The sequence below is a fragment of the Myotis daubentonii genome, chromosome 7, assembly GCF_963259705.1.
Source record: "Myotis daubentonii chromosome 7, mMyoDau2.1, whole genome shotgun sequence".
Classification (NCBI taxonomy): Eukaryota; Metazoa; Chordata; class Mammalia; order Chiroptera; family Vespertilionidae; genus Myotis; species Myotis daubentonii.
Window position 1 is genome coordinate 22,437,167 of NC_081846.1, and position 19,858 is coordinate 22,457,024.

General features: G+C 54.7%; 1 protein-coding gene across 1 annotated transcript; it reads left to right on the forward strand.

Moving 5' to 3' along the window:
* The first annotated feature begins 2,943 nt into the window (after positions 1-2,943).
* On the forward strand, positions 2,944-16,170 carry WNT6 (Wnt family member 6). Its single transcript, XM_059703186.1, has 4 exons — positions 2,944-3,267; positions 13,156-13,376; positions 13,576-13,910; positions 15,355-16,170. Exons 1-4 carry the CDS (start codon positions 3,188-3,190, stop codon positions 15,814-15,816), a joined length of 1,098 nt encoding a protein of 365 aa, XP_059559169.1. The 5' UTR covers positions 2,944-3,187; the 3' UTR covers positions 15,817-16,170.
* Positions 16,171-19,858: the final 3,688 nt, after the last annotated feature.

Genomic DNA, 19,858 nt, shown 5'->3' on the forward strand with positions numbered 1-19,858 from the left:
TACATGCATGTCTGTGCAGAGGTGGTGTGTGTGTGTGTGTGTGTGTGTGTGTGTGTGTGTGTGAGAGAGAGAGAGAGAGAGAAAGAGAGAGAGGGGGAGAGAGAGAGAGAGAGAGAGAGAGAGAGAGAGAGAGAGAGAGAGAGAAATGTGCATGCATCTTGATCTGTCTTTGTGTGCCTCTGTCTCTAACTCCTGGTCCTTCTCTATGGAAAGCCTTCCAGGGTGATAGTGATGGCTTGAAGTCTTGGTAACTTCTGAATTCATCTACATGAAGGTTTGGAGAGTGTAAGGGCAGAAATCATTGCTCTGGCTCTGCCCAGGTGCCAGCCAACTCCTAGATGAGAATGCAGAGAAAGTAAAAGGAAATGAGCAGAGGCAAGGTTTCCCTTGGAACCCAGGCCCCGGTAATTGAGGCTTTGGGAGCCTGTCCATCACAGACTACAGCCCACACCTGCACTGCCCCAGTGCAAGCGCCACTGAGCCAATTGGTTCTGGAGTGGGACTCTGGGGTGGGAGGAGAGGACAAGGAATTGGGGAGTCCAGGGATGGCCAACTATTCTGCAAGATCTGACCAGAGTACTGCAGGAGGGGTGGGGCTGTGTGTGTTTGTAGGAAAGGTGGGGGGTGGGGGCAGAAAGGCCGCCTGCGGGGGAGAAGGCTTCTTGGCAAACACCCCAGTTTCCTGAGCTGATCCCTGCTCCCTGCCACTGCTCCCAATTCTGTTGTTTCAATAACATCATTTTTATCCACCCCACAGAGAGACTGTGTCTTAGAAGGGGGAGGCGAGGGGCAGGGCTAGGGCATGAGGGGGTGGTAATGGAGAGAGGCTGGGGTCTGGAGGCAGCTGGGACCAGATTTGGGGCGCTCCCTCCTCAGGCAGAGGCAGGGCGGTCCCAGAGCCCTGGTCCCCTGATGACAAAGACAAATACATTAAAATTCTTGCCTCCAAGAAGAATGCAGGATAGGGAGAGCATTTCATAATCTGCAATAACAGTAGCAGGGTGGGGGCAGGGGGTTCAGAACCCAGGCAGTGGATGGGAGGGGGGGCTGATCATTGGCCACCTGCAGCCTCCAGGGACCCCCACAGAGCCCCCAACAGTCTGTTCAGCACCATCTAGCCTGAATGTGTGCCTAACCTGGGCATGTCTTTGAGTGTGCAGTGCCCAGAGTTGGCATTGCCTTGCAGAAACAGCAACTGTGTGCAGAATTAATAGGTGCAGGGCTATACATGGCATCTGGATGCTACGGGGGGGGGGGGGGTTTAAAATGGGAAGGGCAGCACTAGACCATGTCCTCCTCATTAACTCCCTCAGCCACAGCTCCTCCTGCAGGGCCCCCTCCCCTTCTCTGAGTAGCCCAGCCCCGCACCAGAACTCTCTGTATCCAGGAATTAGACCAGCACAGCCCAGACACCAGGGCCCTGGGGTGGAGCTCCCAGCAAACTCAGAGGCATCCCTATGTGCCTCGGTGAACATTTCTCCTTTTCCTTTCCCCACTTTTTACCCATCCTTTCCTTGCCCACATCTGCCTCCTCCTGTGGGTGGGCACCTGTGGTCTTCTGTCACACCCCTTGCTCCCCACTCTCATCTTGACCCACTTGTCTCTGCTCTCTGAGGAACTCAGAATCTTGCCTTCTCTGTTCACCACGGGTGTTTTTCTTGGAAGTGGCTTAACCCTCCAAGTTCAGGGGCTCCCCCACTCAAACCACCAGGCGTCTTGCTGTGGGAGCCTGAGGTGTCTGCACCTCGGGCTTGAAGTCCGAGACCTGCCCTCCCCACCCCAATACCTTCCTAAAGGTTGATGGCCACTCTAGATAGAGGATGGTGGTTTGGAGACAGGCCCTTGCTGTGGAATGTCCGCACCACCTGTCCCTCAGCACCCCTGGGGCATGTGGGGCCGGAGGGGAGGAGCAGGGGCTGCAGCCGTTGTGAGCCCGAAGGCCGTGATGAATGGAGCTGTCCCTCCTTCCCACGGAGCCTTTGATCTCCCCACGTGGGGAGGGGGCCAGGGGCATCAAAGACATTTTTGTAGCATTAGAGAATCGAATAAATGCCATCTCACCTGCAGCTGGCTCTCCTACCCCTTCTGGCCTCGCTAAGTTGGGGAAGCAACATGAGGCAGGAACCCGCGGATACGCGAGGCCCGGCTGCAGTTCTGACCCCTCAGTCTCCTGCTCGGCTGCACCCTTGGCTCTCTCGGTCCCGAGTCGGAGCGCTGGAGCGCAGACCATCAAGAGGTTCCCCTTGCTGTGTAGTCTCCCCTCCGCACCTCCCTCCCCGGAACGCGGGCTGGGAGAGGCAGGGTGGCTGTGGAGCGAGAGTGGAGGCCTAGGGCTTCCTCCTTTCCTCCACGAAAGGCTGAGAAGGGGGCATGGGGCGCGGAGGCGGGCCCCGGTAAGGGGTGACCCCCTCCTGAGTCCGCCCGTCCCTACCCTCTAGTTCGATAGACACCCCGCCCAGGAGCACCCAGAGCCCCAGGCGGACTTCCTCTTCTGCTCCCCCCCTCGCTCAAGCAGCGCCCTCCGCACCGCCCTCCCCCCCACCCACCCAAACTCCCTCATTCCTGGGAAGTTTTCTCTCTTTACAGTCAACAAACCTGTCAAACGTCTCCCTTCCAGCCCGTCCCCCATTCCTCAGCGCCTCTTCTCCCCTCCCTCACCCCGCTCCACCCTGTTTCCCCGCCCTCCTTGCCCCCGACTCCCGCGACGGCGGGGGGCTCCCATTCCGCGAGAGGCGTGGTGAGGGGGCGAGGCCGGCGGGTCCGGCAGCCACGAGCGCGCGGCCCCGCCCCGGACCCTCGCTCCCGCCCTCCGCGGCGCTGCGCCTGCCGCCCCGGGGCTCCCCGCTCCCTCCCGAGAGTCCCGCCGCCTGACTGTCGCAACTGCCACCCCAACAGCCTCCCGGTCCCCGCCCCCGCCCGGGCCCCGCTCCCCTCCCACCCCCGCCCCCGGCTCTGATTTCTTCTCCCGAGCGAGCTCGGCAGGAGACTCAGGCGCTGGCTGCCCCGTCCGCTCTCCGCCTCCGCCGCGCCCTGGTCGCCCGGGATGGGCCCCCCCGCCGCCGCCGGAGCCGTCGCCTCCCGGCCGCCGCCAGAGCCGCACTCGCCCTGAAGCCCGGGCCCCGCGTGCACCGACTGGCCCTGCAGCCTCGCCCCGCTGCCCGCACCGGCGGGCGGTAGAGCGGTCACGATGCTGCCGCCCTTGCCCTCCCGCCTCGGGCTGCTGCTGCTGCTGCTGCTGTGTCCCGCGCACGTCGGCGGACTGTGGTGGTGAGTGCTGCAGCGCGCTGTCCCGGTGCGGCTCCCGACGCTCGCTCGAGGGTGGGGACCTCGTGACGGATTGCTCCGAACCGCGGTCCTGCTGCCGCCCGGCTCTACCTGCGCGCTGGGGCGGTGCGGGGGAGGTGCGTACCGCTCTCCTGCCGGCCTCCGCCCGAGGCACTTCTCCACCACCGCTCAGGCGGCTCCAATCTACTCCAAACCCCCGCACATTCTATTGTATTTCCTCCTCCCGTGTCCTACACTCCAGCTCCCTCCCAGGTTATGCGCTCACTCCAGGTCACCAAGGAACTGGTGGGTGGATAGGAAAACGCTACCGGGGAGACGGGGGAAGATCTGTAGTTAGAGACCCGAAGAAAAGAACACGCGAGGAGGGCTCTGGATTTAGGGGAGTTGGACCGGATTTAGGAAAAAGAGAGGGACAAGGTAGGAAGTCATAAGCAGGGTCAAACGGCTGCCTTTTCCCCGCCCCACTTTGCCCACACATCTACCTACTTCTCTCTGAGCTCCTTCAGTGTGAGCGGGAGTGGCAGGAAAGGGACGGAAAGGGGAAACTGAGTTAGGACCTTGGTTTTCTCTATGTCCTCCTCCCCGAGCAGAGGAGGAAAGGCAGGAGAGGGACCCAGGAGCCTGGACCTTGCGGATATGGGATCAAGGATCAAGTAAATGTGCAGCTCAGGAACCGGGGAGGGTCCGGTGGAAGGGAGGGAGGCTTGGTCAACCAAGAAATGAGGACATCTTTCCGGAACTGGCCTTAGCTAGAGCAGACACCTAGGCAGCGAAGGGTGCAGCAACTTTGAGTCTTGGGGCTGGAGTGAGGACTGGGAAGGTGGGTGCCAAGTCAGGACCATTCGGATATCTGGGTCCCGCGGACTTTTTCCTTTCCAGTCTCCAGAGCAGCAAAAACCATCCCGGAATAGCTTTAGTGTTGAGAGAGGAGGGACTTGGACAATATCGCTGAGGCATCAGCCAATCCTAAGGAGGCAGGGTCTTGCCTATTTGCATATCGCCATGTCATTGGCTGGATGCGCTACACTCCACTCCTCCCCCATCCCAGGATTTGGAAGGCGGGGTGGAGCAGGCAGGTCTGTCTCTTCTAGGGAGATGGAGTGGAGGATGCCCACACAGGGAGTTGCTGGCGGGAGAGCATCCCTCGGGGTGTCAGCGAGGGGGCAAATTGAGGACGACCCAGGTTCCGGCTAGGCAACATGTGTCCTTTGCTCCTGTCTTAGCATAATCCAGGAGCAGCTTTGAAATAGACCTGAGATCTAACCTGCTCCTTTTGTTAAATCTGCGACCCTTGGGCAGGTCACTTTTTTGCTGCCCGCCCCCCGCCCCCGACCCCCCCCTCCCCCCAGCAACGTCTCAACCATAAAACAGGGAAACAATCCTTCTACCTGGCAGGCTTAGTCAGAGTATTAGGTGGGATAATTTGCAAAGTTATCTGACATTGGGAGGTACTCCTTAAATGTAGTTCCCTCCTCCACACCCCAGGTTCTCCTGGCCAGAGACCTCCTGGGTGTAAAGGGATATTTGTTTAAGTTTAAAGTCCAGGGTCCCAAGCAAAACTTCGTAAAGGGGTTTCTCTTGTGCTCTCCAAAACCTTTCTTAACTTTGCCCTTTCTCAGGGTGGGACAGGGGTTTCTCCCTGATAGTTGTTGCCTTACCTCCCTTCCCCCTCCATTTGTCCAAATTGTCCTCATCCTTCCAATTAAAATGACACTTCCTCCAGGAAGCTGTCCCTCTGTCTTCTCTCCCTTTGCCTTCTCTGTGCTCCCAATGCACCATCCCATGCATTGGGCAACTATGCCAGTTACTGCATTTTGACAACCATCTCCTCTTGTATCTCTCTCCCCTGGCCTTGGAAACCAGAGCCTTGGCTTTTGGGGTCCTGGAGGCTAAAAGCGCTGGGGACAGTTTTACGGAGTGTTACTGGTTGGTTGATTCTCCTTCTGGGATTTGTATCTGTGGGGGGACCTTTGTTCAGGAAGGGTTGCTGGGTAAGAGCCAAACCAGAGGGAGGGAGACCTGATCCTTTGGAGACTGACCCTGAAGCTGGGAAGCAAGGAGTGGGGGAGGAGGTGGGGAGGGCAGGTGTGGGAGAACACAGAGGCCTTCATGGCCACAGCTGCAGGGCAAGCAGGGTGAAGAGTGAGGGGCTGGGCTGATAAGATGTCCAGAGACTGCCTCGCTCAGATGCTTCCCAGGTAGAACCTGCCTCTCCTGCCCGCCTTGGCCCTTCGCACTCCTCTGTTTCTGATCCTTCCTTCTTTTGGTCAGAGCCCAGATTCCCTTTCTCAGGACCTTTGACTCTAGTTGCTTTCACTCCTGTTCCCACCACACCCATCGTTGCCCTCCAAGATCAGGCACGGGCTGATGGCCAGACCCAGCAGCCCAAGTGGCCTGAGGCTCCTGCCATTCTTTTTCACCCTCACCCTCCAGCTTCACTTTGGCTAGGAGCTTTTCCAGGCTGTTCTCTGAGGCCTAGGACCTACTTGCTGGCCCTCTTCTCCCTACTTCTCAGGTTAGGGCTCCAGTGGTGGAGGAGGAAGCAGTGACCTGCAGCAGCCCACTGCAGTCCGCTCGGACATTCCAGCAGTGGCCAGACTGGGAGCAGAGCAGACCCCAGGAACTCTGGATGACAGGGCTGTCCTGGATAGGAGAGGAGAGTCCTTCCTGGAGTGGAGTGGCCCTGGCCCTGGAATAGGCTCAGGGACCTGGCTCCTGGTTCCAAAGGTTTCTCTCACTTCTGTCCCTCTCCACCTTGTTCCCTTGATGGAAGTGATGCTTTCTAAACTCTGCCCCAGCCTCTTTGCCTGCCTCTCTCACATCTGTAACTATATCCTTGTGAATTGCAGAATCCGAGGACACTGACTAGGCTGCCTTGTCCAGCCAGTGCGCTGACCCTGACAGGTCCTATTTTGGGAATGAGTCAGAGAGAGGGAGAGGCTATAGCTTCCAGGGCACCAGTTCCCTTCTACCTGTTCCCCGACCATCCCACCCCAAAAGTTCTTCTTAAGTCTGACCCATCTATATTTGTCCTTTAATTAGTGGATGTAGAAAATAGCTCACTTTCACAGAATAGCCAAATTAATCTCCCCTTTTCTCTCTTCCTCTTTCCTCTTTCTGTTTTATATTTCCTATGAAAGAAACTAACCCTCCCCTTATTCCACTGGGAAAAGCACCACCCAATCCCACCCCGTCCCCCCATCTCATCTTGCCTTTCACCACCACCCCCTTCCTTATAGAAACAGGAACCATGGGCCTAAGATAGCCTCATATCTGGCCCCAAGGGAGACAGGGAAAAGACAAGGCTCCTTCCTGAAACCCGGGTTTTCCAGCTGTGACCCCCACCCCAAGCTGGGCCTGGCCACCCTTTCCCATCCCATCTTTATCTGGGGCCCTCACCCTTTGTGGGCAGTCCTGTTGCTGGTCCCTGCCAAGCTCAGGGTGCAGTGGGGATGGGGGTGGGGTGGTCATCCAGTCCCACCCTCCAGGCCTCCTGCCTTGGCAGCTTCCCTGGAGGAAGACAATGGGGCTGTGAGCAGAAAAGGGCAGGGGCAAAAGGAGGCTGGCTCAATCTGGGCCAGAGCATGCCCTGAGCCCACCAGAGTCCTGGCACTGTGACACTTCCTGGGAGGTGCCAGCCCCCTCCTGCCCAGCTCTCATCAGAAGCCAGGAGTTGGTGGGGGGAGGTCAGTGGGAGGCTTGATCACCAGGGCTCAGCGAGGGGGATTCAAATGTGTACTTTGATGAAGAAATGCAGCTGTGGAGGGGATGAGGCCAGGGCGGGGCAGGCAGCCAGGCCTGGGTCAGACTGGCAGCAGGGCACCCAGCCAGCCAGAGCAGGAGGCACTCGGGGAACAGAAGCCTGTCCCTGGGGACTGGGTAAGAGTCCTCTAGCCGCCCTCCTTCCTGCCTGCACTGGGATGGGAGGCGACCTTAGGTGCTGCCTGGACTGCCTGAGGAAGGGAAAGGTTGCTGGGAGGGTTCTCCCGTTTCCCACCTGGCCTCTTAGGCTGGTTTCTCCAGCTCTGAACCCTCCATTTAATTCAGAAATTAGACCAAGAAAGGACTTAGAGATCATCTGGCCCCATCTTGTCACTTACAGTAAGAAGTCCAGCAAAGTCCAGGGATAGGAGATGGCCAGAGGCCACACAGAATGTAGGCTGCTGAGGGTGGGAGCCAGGAGCCCACCTCCTGCTGAGGATCTCACCCTGGGTGCCACTGGAGGTGGGAGTCAGGAAAGGGGTACTGAGCTTCCCCCATCTCTGCCCCCACCTAAATATGGGAGAGCAGAAGGCACAGGTTGAACTCAGGGGATCCAGTAGGAGGTTCAATGTGTCTACTCTTTGGCCTCCCACAGCCCTGATCAATAGGAAGCCCTCTTGTATGGTGAAGTCCATACAAGAGGAATGGGAAGGAGAGAAGTGTGAGGAGGTGGGAAGGGCCATGTCCAGGACAGGGCACAGGGAACCGAATTGGGGTGGGGTGGGGTGGGGAGGGGTGGTGGAATAGGGTGGCTGGTGGGTGGTGGGGAGGCATGGGTTAATGGAACTGGGGCATCACTGGCTTTGATGTGGTGGTTGGGGTGGGAGTAGGGACTGGGGGAGGGGGAGCAGTAATTAGGGAGTTAGACAGAGCAGGACAGGACAGGCGGGCGGGCACAGGCCCGGGCCCAGCCGCCTCCGCAGCCGTCAGGCAACATTTTTCTGCCCCTTCTCCACCACCCACCTCCCCCACCCCCGTGCAGCCCCCACCCACAGCCCCAGGGTTCAGGGCTCCCTCTGCTGGCTCCTGGAGGTGAGGGTCAGATGAGGGACCCCGGCCGGTGGGGTGGGGGTGGGGGGCGGGTAGAGAAAATAGAGAGCTGGCTGTGAGACCTTTCAGAGGAGGCTGGGCATCAAAAGGGTCTGTGATCCCCTTGGCCTCAAAAATCCACCCAGGAGTGCTCATGGGGAAGGGGGGTGGGAGTCCTGGAGGGTCCTCTGGTCCATGGGCAGGGCTGGTAGGGGCGGAGACACAGGCTGAGAAGTGTCAGTTGGAGAAGAGAGAGTTCTCAGGAATCCACAGACACCGCCTGCTCTCCTACTGTTTGCCCTGCACTGAGCAGGCCAAGAGATAAATAAGGGTGTGAATGGCAAGACAAAAATCACTTGTGGGAGCCCACTCTCTGGACAGGCTCTTTTCACAGGTCACCTGGGAAGTGGGCAGGCGTTACTATTTGCTTCCATTTCACAGTTGCAGAAACCGGCTCAGAAGGTTAAGTCTCAGCAGCCATTCAGCAAATACTAAATGCCAACTTCACATGCTAGGGATTTGCTCCACGTCACAGAATAAGCAAGCAGCAGAGCCCAGATCCAACCCCATGTCTGCTGGATCCCCAAAGCCCTGCATGTACTCTGCCACTGATATTTATGCTTCCTCATGAGATCTTTGTCTTTAATGAGTTTCCTATCTAATTGGAGAAATAGACAAGAAAACAGGACAAAATAATTATGCCACTGGCAGGATTACAAGCACCTGCCCTTCTCCCCCAAATGAGTGACAGGCAGAATGATGTAGAGGGAGGCATGGGGCCCAGAGGAGGCACCTTAGGGCAAGTGGTATCTAAGGTGAGCTTGGAGAGATGTTGGGGAAGCTTTTCATGACTTAGGGGGTATGGAGGGGCTGGCTCTGAGTCCAGAAATTTAGCAGTAGAATCTGGGATGGCTGCAGAGTTACCCAATCCTGCTAGGAGTAAGGGCTGTATGGAGGGTGGCATGTGAGGCTACCTAATGTCTTCTGATACCTTTGGTGGCCATTTCCCTCTGGCCCTTTGGTTTTTAAAATATTTACCTAAGTTTCTTGCAATGAGACCCCCCACACACACACACACACATACACACACACTGAGTGGTCAGTGTTGGTCACCTCCTTCTCAGATTGTGCATCTGTATAATGGAGGTCAGGTTGGTGGAGCTGGACTGCATGACCTTGGGCATTCTCTTAGGCCCTGTGAAACTGGGAAAGGAAAGGTAGAGCAGGCCAGGACCCCGGGCCCCTAGAGCGGGATCTACAGATGTTGTGCCCTGGGAGGAAGATTTTGGCGCAGGCCAAGCCAGTTAGAATGGCTAACCCTAGGCTTGTCCCTTCTTGTCTGCATACTGATTTCTTTTAAAACTAGCCTCATTGTTTCTATGCCCAGGAATGTCTACTTGATTAGGATCACAGACCCTACATATTCTATATTACATATTTCTTACCACCTTGTGTTCCAGCCCCCAAAACATGCAGATGTTCCCAGACGGGCACAGCTTCTGTGGGCTGATCCCAGGACAATGCTGACTCAGAGCATGAATAGCAGAGTTCATTCCCTAAGGAAGCAGAAGGGAAGGAAGGAGGGTAAAGGAAGAGGAGAGATGGGGGAGTTATTTTTTGATGTGGAGTCAAGTGTTAAAGTTAGAGGGGGTATGTGAGCCTTTCATGCTAGCTCCTCATGTTTCTGAAACCCAGAGAGGGAACCGACTTGCCCAGAGTGGCTCAGCTCACCCAGAGCTGACAGAGACCAGGGTATTGAAGCGAGGCTCAGTGTTTTGCCCAATGCTGCCCTGCCACTCATTTTCTGGAATTCCCTTTCCTGTGACTTTAGGATGGGAGCAAGAACAGGAGGGCAGGGAGCAAACTGGTCCCTTGGGACTCTGGCTGCTACTACTGCCCATCCCTTCTCCTGACCAGCTTGTAAACAAGTCTAGTTCCCAGGCAGCCAGGAATCCTTCTGAGTCTTCTATCTCTAGCCCCTGGGAAACAGATAAGGTCAAGAGATTTCTGCCTTTCTCCCCTGCATACCCCCTCCATCCCCTGGGACAGGAGGAGGGAGAAGTGAGGGATGGGGCAGAGTAACCTTGGGAAGATAAGGCCAGTCGACCTTGGGAAAGTAGGGAGTCAGCAGAGGACAGGGTTGGGGAGGAGAACTGGGGAACTTAGTAGCAAGGAGTGTTGAGTGTGTAGAGCCCCAGACTCCTAGGCAGAGGCCTGGACATGTGGTGGCAGGAGAGGACCTGGACAGCCTGGGAAGGCCTGCTTCCCTGCCTCTGAATCCAGTGGGAGAAATAAAATGTTTACGGAAAGCAATTAGGAGTCATGAAATGACATGTGGACAGGGGCTGGGCTCAAGTAAGGATTTTTCTCCTTAGATGGCTCATTTATTCATTCAAAAACATGTATTAAATGGTTTTCATTATATTATTATAGTAATTGTTCATAATATGCAAAATTTCCTTAAAATCGAGGGGAAATATGAATTAAGCACCTTAAAATCTGCCTAGGAGACAAAAGAAAATGACGCTTCTAGCTCTCAAGGTGCTTATAGTCTTATCTGCTGACCCTATATGACCTTACTGGAAGCTGCCTCAAATTCTTTTTGTAATGAGGTGAAATAAGTGGCTGGAGGTGAGGATAGATAGATAGATAGAGGTCAACTCTTTTTAAAATTAAAAAAATGTTTTTATGGATTTCAGAGATGAAGGAAGAGAGAGATAGAAACACGCCTCACACTGGGGATTCGAGCCTACAACCCAGGCATGTGCCCTGATCAGGAATCAAACTGTGACCTCCTGGTTCATGGGTCAACACTCAACCACTGAGCCACACTGGGCAGTAGAAATCAATTCTTGAAGCACCTAAAATTCTTGAAGGTCACTGAGCCACTGGGAGCCCGCTTGGCTGCCCTACCCTTGGCCTGCTCCATCCATCACTTCTCTAGGGTTGGGGCCTTCCCAGGCTACAGTTGGAATGCAGTGATGGGCAGGTCCTAAGCATGGAGGAGGGAAGGTCTGGACCAGCGATTTTCAACCTTTTTCATCTCATGCCACACATAAACTAATTACTAAAGTTCTGCAGCACACCAAAAATGTGTCAATCTGACCCAAAAAATTAGGTATAATTTAGATTTATTCACACCAGACAACTATTGTTGTGTTGGCTGTTGTCATTTTTTTTTGTTTAATAATCTAAGGGAAAAGAGGTCAGTGCTATGGCTCAATAGTCAGGTATTGCATGTTTTAAAAATTCTTACGGCACACAGGTTGAAAAATCGCTGGTCTGGACTATAAGTCTCTCCACTGAGGAGAGAACGCTGGCTCCTGGACTTCTTGGAAAAGGATGATAACAATGATCTGTCGGGTGGTGTGTGTGTGTGTGTGTGTGTGTGTGTGTGTGTGTGTGTGTGACTTTAAAGGACTTACACATCTTCCTGCAACCACCTCTTCTTCAAGCATCTCACTCCTTAGTGTTAAGTTCTATCTTAAGACCTAAATTCCTCTTGCTGCTATTTAAGCCCATTACATTTCATTGTTGTTGGGCCAGAACATGCCTGGGAAGCCTGTACTTGTGGAGCAAATGGGGACAGTGGGGGGTGGAGTACACTGAAGCTAAACTGAAAAGAAGCCACCTTGACCTTTGGCACCTATCTACCACCATTTTCCTCTACATTTTCTATTTCCTGATGCCACTTTTCTCTCCCCGCCCAGAGAGCCTTTTTCTGCCCTCTGTGAAGGGTTTTTGAGTGGTCTCAAATTACCCTCAGCTCCCAAGTGCTCAACTCACTCATTCCTACAAGACAGGCATACCAGTTAAGCATTCAAATAAGAGCAATCTGATGAAAGCCCTTTCACCCAGGTGTGAATACCCAGCCAAGTTAACCTTCACGGGCCTGGTATGGAGACCACATGGTAGAATGAAGGCTGGGAATGTGTGTGGGAGCCAGCATGGTGGTGGGAATGGAGGAATTTCTGAAAGTGTGTGGAGCTTCCCATGAGGTCTTTACCCACCTCTCAGGGTACCCCTTCTCCAATCAGTTATGTCACCCCAGTGCACAGGGCTTGGCTTGCTGCCCTGCTGCTCTGCAAAGGCCACAGTTCCTGGAGTAGGAGAAGGGTCACTGTCACCTGCTTCTCAGTGCTTCAGAGACTCAGCCCCCAGCTCCTTCTTCCTGCTCTCCAATTCAGGGAAACAGAGGATCTCAGGGTGGGAGGGCCCACCTTAGAGACCAAAGCCCATCCTTCCCATTGTACAGAATGAGAAACTTGGGCTGGAGAGGGAGTGTGACTTCCCTCAGAGGCTCCATTCCCCAGCCATTCTAACATCAGATGGCTTTCTATAGTCCTTGGAATTGCCCATGCCTTTCTAGCATCAGGACTGTTCAGCTGACACATAGCCAGTTTGTGGTCCACTAAGACCAGTTCTTTTCTAATCTTTTTCTAAAATCTTTTTCTTTTCTTTGACAATCTTCTTGATCTTCCTTCTGTTAATTTCTTCCTTGTCTCCCTTTGGGCGAGGCCTGTTGAGTTTTAGTCTTGGCCTATCTGCTGCCAGCTGCCTTTACCTTGAGTCAAATTATATAAGGATTTATTAGTAAAAATGTGCATAGAAGGACAAGATTGAATTCTCTTTTTTAAAAAAATATATTTTATTGATTTTTTACAGAGAGGAAGGGAGAGGGATAGAGAGTTAGAAACATCGATGAGAGAGAAACATTGATCAGCTGCCTCCTGCACACTCCCCACTGGGTATGTGCCCGCAACTAAGGTACATGCCCTTGACTGGAATCGAACCTGGGACCTTTCAGTCCACAGGCTGACACTCTATCCACTGAGCCAAGCCGGCCAGGGCTGAATTCTTGCTCTACAGTGATTTCAGTCTACTTTAGTTAAAAGGGAACACAGACATGGATGGAATGGCAGGGGAACCAGATAGGAGAATCTCAATGTTAGTTGGTGGTGGGAGGCATATCCCGGCTCCTGGGCTGTGGGCTGAGGGGGGGGAAGGGTGTTGGTCTCCCTCTCTGTCACCCCCAACCCTTGGAGTTACACCCCTGACTTGCTGTGTTTTGCTTCCCAGGGCAGTGGGCAGCCCCTTGGTCATGGACCCCACCAGTATCTGCAGGAAAGCACGGAGGCTGGCAGGGCGGCAGGCTGAGTTGTGCCAGGAGGAGCCGGAAGTGGTGGCTGAGCTGGCGCGGGGTGCCCGGCTTGGGGTTCGAGAGTGCCAGTTCCAGTTCCGTTTCCGCCGCTGGAACTGCTCGAGCCACAGCAAGGCCTTTGGGCGCATCCTGCAGCAGGGTCAGTGTGAGGAGGGAACCTCCGGGCTCAGAGGAGAGGGTGGAGGTTTGGGGAGGCTGCTGGAGCCCCACCTCTCCCACGAATCTTTGGGCACCCTGCCCCGACCCTGTCTTCCAGCCCCACCTCACTGCCCCGCCCACCGCAGTCCCCTAGGACTCAGCTTTGATGCTGTGCTGACTGCTCCTCCCTGTCCCCACAGACATCCGGGAGACCGCCTTCGTCTTTGCCATCACGGCGGCGGGCGCCAGCCATGCAGTCACGCAGGCCTGCTCCATGGGCGAGCTGCTGCAGTGTGGCTGCCAGGCACCCCGCAGGCGGGCCCCACCGCGGCCCCCTGGCCTGCCAGGCACCCTTGGGCCCCCTGGCCTTGTGGGCTCCCCAGAGGGCAGTGCAGCCTGGGAGTGGGGAGGCTGTGGGGACGATGTGGACTTCGGGGACGAGAAGTCCAGGCTCTTTATGGACGCGAGGCATAAGCGGGGAAGTGGAGACATCCGAGCGTTGGTGCAACTTCACAACAATGAGGCGGGCCGGCTGGTGAGTATGGGCAGGGCTGTGTGAGAGGGTGTGTGCGCACAAATGTGGAAACGTGTGCTTGTGTCAGTGGATGTGGGACAGTGTGGTGAATGTGTAGGAGCACTTTGTGGAAGTGTGTGAGAAGTGAGGGTGTGAGAGAGGGTTTGTATGTGCAGGAGTGTGTTAACATGTGTGGGAGCTAGCGTGGTGGTGGGGGGCCACTTGGGAAGATTGGTTGGGGGGCTGGGAGAGCCTGAGGCAGGTTGTCACCCAGGGAAGAGGACTAAATTGAGGCTTTTAGGGACCCCAGGTAGAGAGGGCATTCCTCCGAAACAGGACAGGTGGGGTAAAGCTTGGGGTGGTTAGAGATGTGGCTGCCAGGGCAGGGACAAGAGGATGGAGACAAAGGTCTTGAGGTAGGGGAACCAGGAGGTGTGAGGGAGGCCTGGAAAGGGGCTAGACCAAGGGGCAATGGGCTGGATCCTGGTGGAGGCAGGAGGGGGTCAGGCAGAGGCCAGGAAGCTGTGACTGAATCTGGGCTCTTGTCAACTGGCCTCCCAGCAACCCTAGACCAGGCCCTGCCCAGACTCGGGCAGCCTCTCCCCTTCCCTCTGCAAGGAGGAGGCCCAGGAGCTTGTTTAGGGACAAGAAAGCTATCTGGGCCAGATGTCTCCAAGGGGAAGGACAGAACCTGGGAGGGGGAGGGACACAAATGTCTATAATCAGATTGGTCCCTAGACTCTGAGATTCCAGAGATGATCTTCCTGGGGCTTTTGGCCCCATAAATCTCTAGTGGGGTTGTGACTCTTAGACATAAACAGCAAATAGAGGCAGGACGCCTAGGTTCCAGTTCTCAGTAGTGCGTCCACAGTGGGCCCCTGCCTTAGTTCTAGGGTGCTCTAGGGGCATCCCCACACATATCCTGTATTTTCTAGAGTTTGGGGCTGAGTGAGGCATGGGCAGGGGGTAAGAAGGGGCCCAGAGTGGTATGTCCTGACAGGCCCACATACCTGTCAGAGAGGGATGGGGAGGGATGGTGGAGACAGACGCCTAAGGGGTGGGCTCTGCGCCTCTGCTCAGCCCTGCCGGGTGCCTTGAGGGTTGGCAGGAGGGAGAAGGTGCGACAGCTACCACCACCACCTCCCCTGCTCCAGGGAGATTCTCATCTGCGCAGTCCATTCTACTTTCTCCCCATCCTCTGGCTTTGGATCCCAGAATCCCTGCGCTGCATTCTTTCCCCCACTCCCCACTTCTACCTCTCCATCATTGTCATCTTACCCTCCACCCTTGATTTCCTCCTCCTCACCTTGCGCTCTTTTTTTTTGTTTGGTCGGCTCTTTCCTCTCTTCCATTCCCCCCTCCCACCCCACCCGCCCCGCTTATTTTCTGTCTGTGGGTCCTCTGGCCCTTTCCGCGACTCGCACCCCACATTTGTCTCCATCCGCCTGCTCTCTGCTCCCCGCAGGCGGTGCGGAGCCATACGCGCACTGAATGCAAGTGCCACGGGCTGTCGGGCTCATGCGCTCTGCGCACCTGCTGGCAGAAGCTGCCCCCGTTCCGAGAGGTGGGCGCCGAGCTGCTCGAGCGCTTCCACGGCGCCTCGCGTGTCATGGGCACCAACGATGGCAAGGCTCTGCTGCCTGCGGTCCGCAATCTCAAGCCGCCGAGTCGCGCTGACCTGCTCTATGTCGCCGACTCTCCCGACTTCTGCGCCCCCAACCGGCGCACAGGCTCTCCAGGCACGCGCGGCCGCGCCTGCAACAGCAGCGCCTTGGACCTCAGCGGCTGCGACCTGCTGTGCTGCGGCCGCGGGCACCGCGAGGAGAGCGTGCAGCTCGAGGAGAACTGCCTGTGCCGCTTCCACTGGTGCTGCGTAGTGCAGTGCCACCAGTGCCTCGTGCGCAAGGAGCTCAGCCTCTGCCTCTGACCTGCCGCCGGCCTCTCCCAAGGCGCGCAGCGCTGCCTCTCTACCTGTGTGACCTCTGGGCTCCAGCAGGAGGCGCTGCCGTGGCCCAGTTTACCCTGGCAAAAGTCCATCTCTCAAGCCTCTGGAAACTGAGGTTGGAGGTATTCGCGTGCCCAGGAAGGCCCAGTGCGGCGGAGGGATCCCCAGAGGTGCTTTAACGGGTTCTGGGGAGACTATACGCTGCAGGGAGCTCCGCGGTTTCCCTCTTTTGGTCCCAGATGGAAACTTATCTACGCCTCTGGATGCGGGGTCCTCAGAACTGCTGGCCATGTGCTGGGTGGGTGAGTTTAGTATCAATAAAGATATTTAAACCAATAGGACTGGGACCACAGTTTGGGAGGGGTTGACATGGGACCAGGCTCTGGAAGGAGTGTCTAAAGGGAGATGGTTTTGATAGAACTGGGTCCCTCTCTTCCCCCCCCCCCCCCCATACCAATGGGTCTGGGCTCTCCTGGCAACCATGGTGAAGAGTGCCAAATCTCCCCTTGGCATTCTTCTTGTTCACTCTTGTCACACATCTAGGGCCTGGATCTACAAGCCGGGGAAGAAGTAGCAATCCCTCTTTAAAGGAACAGACTCTTGAGCGGGTTTGGGGAAAGCAGACGGGAAGCCTCTACTGGTATACTCAGCTCTCATCGACATTCTAGGGGAGTGTGATACCCTCATCTGCCCTTCTGTTTCTGTGATCCCTGGGGGATTTGTGGGTAGACTTTTAGGACCACCCAAGCCCATAGGATTAAAGCACTTTATGAACTATAGAATGTGATGAAATATGTTATTACTAACATCAGACTAAACATTTGAAACTAACTTTACCCCCATTAACACTGAAAAGACTGCTCAGAACAGCATTTCTAATTACACCTAGAGGGAGACAAAGAAAAGTTGTTCCAAGGTTTTTCCTGGCACCCAACTACATTTCCTCCCTTCTAGCTCTTTCTCAGGAAGCTGACAGTTAGTGTGGAGGGAAGAGAGGAAAGGTTTGGGAGATCTGGGCTCTCCAGAGCTGAACTTCATGCCCCCATCGTCCTCCAGAGAGAATGGGGGAGGGAATAGCCAAAAGGCTAGGATTCAAAGCCCCCAATATTATCATAGTCCACATACTGGACATGCCCCCTTCAAGGTATGTAGGGCAAAGCAAGAGCTTTGGGTCTGAAGCTGGTGCTGCTGCTTAGAAGTTTACAGTACAGATCATGTGAGTCTCAGTTTCTTTACTTATATAATGGGACTATCCTGTTTCAGTTATCCATTGCTGCATAACAAACAACCCCAACAAAACTACTTCTCACGATCCTTTTGGTCAGGAATTTGTCAAAGCTCAGCGTGGTTGTTCTGCTCTTTATTGGCTGTAGTCATTCACTTGGCTGTACTCCACTGGTGGCTGGGCTGGGCTGGACACTCAAAGAGGCTTCACTCATATGTCTAGTGCCTCAGAGCTTCTCCAGTGGCCTTCCTCTCCATATGTCCAGCTTGGGCTTCCTCCTAGCATGGTGGCCTCGGTGTAGTGGGACTTCTTACATAGGCTGACGTTTGAAATAGACTGTGCCAAACTGGGAGACAGAAGCTGCCGGTCTCTTCTTTCAGTTCCAGCTTTGGAAGTTGCACAGCATCTCTGATACTCTCTATTGGTCGGCACTAGTCATAGAATCAGCCAAAATTCAAGGGGAGGAGAAATAGACTCCACCTCTCCATGGGAACGTGGCGAAGAATTTGCAACCATTATAATCCATCCCACGTCCTCATAGAATTGTGGGGAGGACATCTTTGGACTGTGGAAAGCACTCAGCACAGAATAATTTATGTGAAATGTATGCTTAATAAATGGTAGTTACTGTAAGAATGGGAATAGAAAGCTGCTGGGTTGTTGTTGTTGTTTGTAGGTATTAGGCAGACCCTGATGAAAAATAAAGATACCCAACTCAAACTAGCTTGGTCCAGCCTGGCCCGTGTGGCTCAGTGGTTGAGCTTTGACCCAGGAACCAAGAGGCCACAGGTTCTATTCCTGGTCACGGCACATGCCTGGGTTTTGGGCTTGATCCCCAGTAGGGGTCATGCGGAAGGCAGCCGATCAGTGATGCTTCTCTCTCATCTCATCGATGTTTCTATCTCTCTCCCTCCCTCTTTTCTCTATAAAACTCAATAAAGACATATTTTTTAAAAACGAGCTTGGTCCAAAGAAAGTTGATGAATGGGTCTTATACCTTGGAAGTCCAGGGGTAAAAGTGAATTCAGGCACAGTGAACCCAGGAGCCCAAAGGGTCATACGTCTCTTTTCCCACCTCCACCCCACATCTATTGTTTCTGCTTACCTCTGCCTCTCTTTTCATGCTATCCTCATTCTCGCCTACTGCCGATTGACTTTCTCTAAATGACAGCCTACATTCCTAGAGCTAGTGATATGAAAAGGAATGGCCTTCTAAGTGGAAGTCCTGAGGAAGACTCTGACTGGGTCAGCTTGGGTTTCTTGCCTATTCCTGAAGCAATAACAATGTCCAGGGAGATGTACTACTTTGACTGGGATTGACAGCCCCACTAAGACCACAGGGAATAGGGGCACAGGGAGGATGGCAGAGTTCTTTCAATGAAACAGAAGGAAGGGGGACTTATCCTGGACGTGCCAGACCCTAACCATGGCTTGTAGTGCATTTGTCCCCCCTGCCCCTCAATGCCCCTCCATCCTCATCGATGACCTCAAGGATCAAGTTGGGCCCCAGCATGTGGCATGTATGGCAAGGGGGTATAGGCTGCCGTGGGAAGGAAGGAGCATCTGGGTTTTCCTTCCTGCTTCTCCTGGCTCCCTCGGGTCAAATGCCTGGGCTTCAGGGAAGTGTCATGGAGAATTTGGACTTAGAACTTCTTGTACAAGCGGACTTGAATAACTTACAAAGGGAAGAGAGTGGAACTGGTGTTGTGGGCCATGTGGAGGTGAAATGAAGCTGCCTATGGATAGGGTTTTTATTCACATCTCTGCCTTCCCCAGAGCTCTTTGGTGGGTACAATACTTTAAAAAATAATATCCTGAACTTCTTTCCGAGACCACCAGAGGGTGCACAGAGCCCAGTTTCCCTATTAAAAGGGACACCAGAACCTGCAGGACGTTTAGGGAACTCAGAATGGTAGGCAGGAGAAAGGATGAAAGGAAGCAAGGAGACCCAGAGACAGTTTAGGTTAAGCTGCTAGGGTTCCAGATCGTCTGGGATGCCTGCCTCCCCATCTTTACTTCCAGGTCCAGGGGAGTGGGGGAGTAGAGAGTGTATGGGGTGGGTGATACTGGACATTCTTCTCCATGATGCCAGAGAAGGAAACTGAGGCAGTGGCATGAACTGATACCAACCCAAGCATGTTAAAAGGAATGCAGAGGAAGCAGCATGATACAGTGAACGAAAGGCCTAGTTTGCTAGCTCGACCTTGATCAAATCAGTTAATCTCTCTGAGCCTCAGTTTTCCCATCATTAAATGGGGGGGGGGGTGCCTGGTAGCTTATCAGTACATGTAAAAGTACACTGCAATCTTTAAAGTGCTAGTCACTTGTTAGGGGTCCATCTTCTGTGACGGCGCCTAGCAGGAGTCTGGGAACAGCTATCTGTGGAGGGTGAGAGTAATGGCCCGATAGGCACCATTTTAACCATTATCCTGGTCCTCTTTAAGATGAGAGAGGGCTCTGTGCTCTTGCACTGCTGCCTGGGAAGGAGGCTGGAAGCAGAACTCAAAAATATCCCATCATACACTGCCCCCCCGCCCCCCCTGCCCCCCCCCCCCCCCCCCGGTTGCTGACCCAATTGCTCAGCCCCAGGCACAATCTGGGCCACCAAAGCTTCCTGCTGGCTGAGGGATGGAGGACATGTGGAATCAAAGAGATGGGGGAAGAGTCCTGAGATGCTCCAGATGTGTGAGTGACCATGTCAGGAGCAGCCTGAATGCAGGATGGGTGGGGAGATGGCTGGAAGGGCCAGGATCAGCTGGAGGCGGAGAGCTCAAGACACATTTCCCCTTCCCTTCAATG